At 39.2% G+C, this 5,000-nt stretch overlaps 1 protein-coding gene across 5 annotated transcripts in view; it reads left to right on the top strand.

Moving 5' to 3' along the window:
- The window catches only part of LOC122255806 (agrin), a 528,413-nt gene that overhangs the window by 478,459 nt on the left and 44,954 nt on the right, over positions 1 to 5,000 (top strand). For all 5 annotated transcript variants that reach the window (XM_086555614.1, XM_086555613.1, XM_086555615.1 and 2 more), the window contains exon 3: positions 4,681 to 4,914. In XM_086555614.1, the coding sequence (XP_086411740.1) occupies positions 4,681 to 4,914 (234 nt within the window). The remainder of the gene's footprint in view (positions 1 to 4,680; positions 4,915 to 5,000) is intronic.

The raw sequence follows: 5,000 nt of genomic DNA, 5'->3' as shown, positions 1-5,000 counted from the left end.
GGTAACTCGAGGTAATAACTCTAAGACGATCAACAGAATGATTGCAATATTCACTACAAGAGCAGACAGGCGCAGTTATTATCGCAGTTATAGCAACGGCAATGATCGTAAAGCGGGGAATGACGCACATCACTACAAGTCCTGAACTTGTTGGTTGTAAAGATTTTATGCCTTAATATCGCCTCAGGAACATCGATACTCCGTGCTGTTATTGTGCGTACAGTGCGGCGAGTCACAATATCATCGGGAGAGATAATAGACCTCAAGGCATGGTGAGTTTTTGGACCGTTCCATATATGGTGGTAATGGTACGTGATACGATAAAACGCGGGTAAAATGAACATAATTTGCTTTTGCTAATGGGAGGCCGGTTGGTGGTGTGTGTGTGTGGGAGAGAGAGAGAGAGAATAGAAGGAATAGAAAAGAGAGAGAGAGAGAGAGAGAGAGAGAGAGAGAGAGAGAGAGAGAGAGAGAGAGAGAGAGAGAATAGAAGGAATAGAAAAGGGAGAGAGAGAGAGAGAGAAAGAATAGAAGGAATAGAAAAGAGAGAGAAAGTTGTTATTTTTTCTTTCATTATTTTTTAAGCGTTTGTTTTGTTTTAGTTACAGTTTCCGTCTGGCTTTCATTTTGTTCGCCTTTTGTTGAGCTATATGTTTTTTTTTCTTTTTTATTTTGTCCATTTAATTTCTTTCTCACCATCTCACTGACGTAGTATCATAACTGTGATAAAACGGATTCTAAAATCTTTCATAAATATTTCATTTCACAAGTGATGCGCTCGCTGTCAAAATAAAAATAAACTAAAAATGATAATAATAATAATTTTATTATAGAGCATATCCTGGCATGCATATGTACATAGAGTGTGTGTGTGTATGCATTAAGCGTGTATGTAGTGTAATTAGATAGCCAGATAGTATGTCTATGTTTGAGTCTGTTAGTATATGTGTGTGTGTGTGTGTGTGTGTGTGTGTGTGTGAGGAAAGGTCTATTTTTGTAAGTACTTAATCACCCTTATATCATATGTTTCGGCAAAGAGTTTATAAATGCAGTATATTCATTTAAGGCGGGGTTGCAGGAGACGTCTGCATTTGAGGTGAATGCTTTGTTAAGGAAGATGTAATGCAATGAGATTCTGAAAGTAAAGAAAAAGATATAATTCATTTACCTACATATTATCCTATCTAGCTAGCTTGGTAACTTTGTGTATATATACATACATATGAACATACACACACACATATATATATATATATATATATGTGTGTGTGTGTGTGTGTGTGTGTGTGTGTGTGTGTGTGTGTGTGTGTGTGTGTGTGTGTGTGTGTGTGTGTGTGTGTGTGTGTGTGCCTCCCTCTCTCTCTCCTCCACCCTCTCCTTCTTTCTCGATGTATCAATACCACATGGCAAAGAGGTGGCCCCTCTCTTTCCCCGTACGTCAGGTATGTTTAGCATCTGGTATTGCAATTCTCCGTTTTGTCACCGGCCAGAGACCCTAAAGCTTACCCTCCCCATTTCCCTTGAAAATATTTCGGCCACGCAATTCGGACGAGAATGAATCTGAAATGAAAAAAAAGGCATCATGAGAAATTGTCGTAAAAATGAGGGAGAATGACTATTGGGATGGCGTTTAAGTGTCATAGATATGAATGTAATCGTAGTCAGGCTAGTGCATGATTTCATGACGGAGCAGGAATGAGGTTGAATGTAACTTGCGGAGAACGGTGTGTGTGTGCGTGTGTGTGTGTGTGTGTGTGTGTGTGTGTGTGTGTGTGTGTGTGTGTGTGTGTGTGTGTGTGTGTGTGTGTGTGTGTGTGTGTGTGTGCGTGTGTGCGTGTGTGTGTGTGTGTGTGTGTCTTTGTGTATGTGTGTGTGTGTGTGTTTGTGTGTTTGTGTATGTGTGTGTGTGTGTGTGTGTGTGTGTGTGTGTGTGTGTGTGTGTGTGTGTGTGTGTGTGTGTGTGTGTGTGTGTGTCTTAAGATCGTAGATAATAGAGAAAGCATTTCAGCCAAGTAAGGGAAAGGCAACCATTTCTTTAATCATTGCAACTATAACCATTATTAACATTATCACTACTGCTGCCACCACTGCGATTTAGACTACTTCCATGACCGTTACTGCTACCACCTCTACTTCTACTTCTGCTGCCATCTAAAGAAAAAAAAATGACTTTCAGTCCTCACTTTATAGCCTCTCATAACCAAGAACTTACTTGAACTTCTACTCCAACTACAACCAGGACTGACCACTAATACTACCACACCAACCAGCAACAACCATCCTGCAACCTATCAACCCTTCAACCACTTTAAATCCACGTCCAGCAATCAATCATTACCAAATACTCCCAGCATTATTATTTCCATCGACAGAGAATGGCTCTTATGCAATAGAATGTCTTTTCTTGCATTAGCATGATGCTCTTGGACATTGTTGTTATTATCATTATCATTATTTCTTCCATTATTGTTTTTTTATTGTTATCATTACTATTATTGTTGTTATTATTATTATTATTATTTTCTTTATCGTTGTTGTTGTTATTATTATTATTATCATCATCATTATTACCATGATCATCATTATCATTACAAGTATTATTACTAGTATTGATATTGTTATTACTATCATTATTATAATAATTATCATCATTATTATTATTATTATCATCATCATACTCATTATCATTATTATCATAGTTACTATCATTATTATTATTATCGTTATTATTTTATAATTATTATTTTAGTAGTAGTCGTAGTATTGTTGTTTTTGTTGTGAATTATTTTTATTGTCATTATTATTGTTTTTGTTATCATTATCATTATTATTATTATTATTATTATAATTATTGTTTTTGTCATCATCATCATTATGATTATTATTATTATTATTATTATTATTGTTATTAGAATCATTATTGTTTGAGTGTGTGCATTTAAGTATGTACCTTCCCTTGGACGCTTGTGTGTTCTTTATGAGAAGAGAGAGAGAGAGAGAGAGAGAGAGAGAGTGAGAATAGCGGAGGAGGGCAATGTTTGTGTTTACACCTACTTCTTCTTCTTCTTTGCAAGTGTAAATCACATGTAATAGCTTCCATTTCTAGATGAGAGCTACAACAGATTGAGTTCTATCAATAGCTGATGAATCCTTTATTACTCGTTATAATTATACCACTAAACATAATGCTAAGCAAATTGATATTTATAACACTGGTATTAATTAAATTAAAATTGACAACGATATTATTATTATTACACATGTTGCCGACGATAATGATGTTAATAATGATGATTACGATTTTAGAGGTCGTACTAGGCAAGTCGACGTTAATAAGGGTTTAGTTAACGGCAAATTACATTATGGTAATAATAATTACGTTCATAATAATGATAAGATGATGAGGATGATGTTGAAATGGGTTTTCCTGTTTCGTTTTTCTTTATCTCGTATAATTAGAATATGGAGTTGCAAGTTAGTAATAATGATGATGATGATTTTGATAATGATAGTGATTTCTAAAAAGATTGTTTCTGGGATAATCTCAGATACGAGTTAATGTATTCATATGCGGAATAGCAGTATTTATCTTTTATTTATTTATCTATATTTTTTTTCTTGTAAAACGAGAAAAAAAAAACACACGAAAAAAAACAAGGAAAACATACATAGAGCCCGAGAGTTTCTGTGTAGCAAATGCCTTAAATCCAGGCTGTGTTCCGGCGTGTTTCAAGATTACTTTCTTGGGAAATCCGAGACGAAAGATGACTCGCACGAGAGATGGCGGAGATATATATATATATTTTTTTTTTTCTTTTTTTTTTCTTTTTTTTTTTGAGAGGGGGGGGGGTCGGGAGGGGGGGAGGATAGGTATTGTATGTGACTTTTGTCTTTGGTGTTTATGTTTGTGTTTATGTTTGTTGTTTTGTGTTTTTTTGTTTTGTTTTTGGTGTTGGTTTTGTTTTGCTGTTATTACCTTTGTGTTCTCGGCGTGTTTGCTTTTCTCTGTGCTACTGTAATTTTTTTTTTATTGTTTGTCCCATTTTAATGTAGTTTCTGATGTGGTTTCTCTATCTATTCCCTCCCTCTCCCCCTCTTCCCCTCCCCGCCCCCTCTTCCCTTTACTACGAACAAACCAAAACCAAAGCTTTTGCATTCATGGTTATTTCCTCAAGTGCCACTCAAGTATCTAACCTCCACCTCGTATTCTCTGCCCCCCCCTCCTTGCGACCCCCCTACACCCCCAAGTGCCACTCAAGTATCTAACCTCCACCTCGTTTTTACTGCCCCCCTTCCCCCCTTGCGACCCCCCTACACCCCCAAGTGCCACTCCAGTATCTAATCTTCACCTTGTATTCTCTACCCCCCCTCTTGCGACCCCCCTACACCGCCAAGTGCCACTCAAGTATCTAACCTCCACCTCGTATTCTCTGCCCCCCCCCCCTTGCGACCACCCTACACCCCCAAGTGCCACCTCGTATTCTCTGCCCCCCCCCCCTTGCGACCCCCCTACACCCACAAGTGCCACCTCGTATTCTCTGACCCCCCCCCTTGCGACCACCCTACACCCACAAGTGCCACCTCGTATTCTCTGACCCCACCCCCCATGCAACCCCCTACACCCCCAAGTGCCACTCAAGTATCTAACCTCCATCTCGCATTCTCTCTCCCTCCTCGCAGTGCGCAACCCGTGCCAGGGGCGGAAGTGCCATCATGGTGCCGTCTGCGTCGTCGAGGGAGGCACGCCCCAGTGCCAGTGCCCGGCGGAGTGCCACATGTACAACGGAGCGGCGGCGGCGAGTTCGCGGCCTGTGTGTGGCTCGGATGGGAGGGACTACCCGAACGCCTGCCAGTTGCACAGGCATGCTTGCAACACGCAGAGGCACCTCGAGGTCAAGTACCTGGGCAAGTGTGGTAAGTATTTGCTTATTTGTTATTGTTATTACTTTTGATAGTATTATTATCATTATATTATTAGTAGTAGTAGTATTAGCAGTGTT

Source organism: Penaeus japonicus, unplaced genomic scaffold (genome assembly GCF_977035675.1).
Source record: "Penaeus japonicus unplaced genomic scaffold, GWHDUDI00000001_assembly GWHDUDI00000031, whole genome shotgun sequence".
Classification (NCBI taxonomy): domain Eukaryota; kingdom Metazoa; phylum Arthropoda; class Malacostraca; order Decapoda; family Penaeidae; genus Penaeus; species Penaeus japonicus.
Note: the sequence above shows the minus strand (reverse complement) of the source record. Positions and strands in the feature narration are given on the sequence as shown.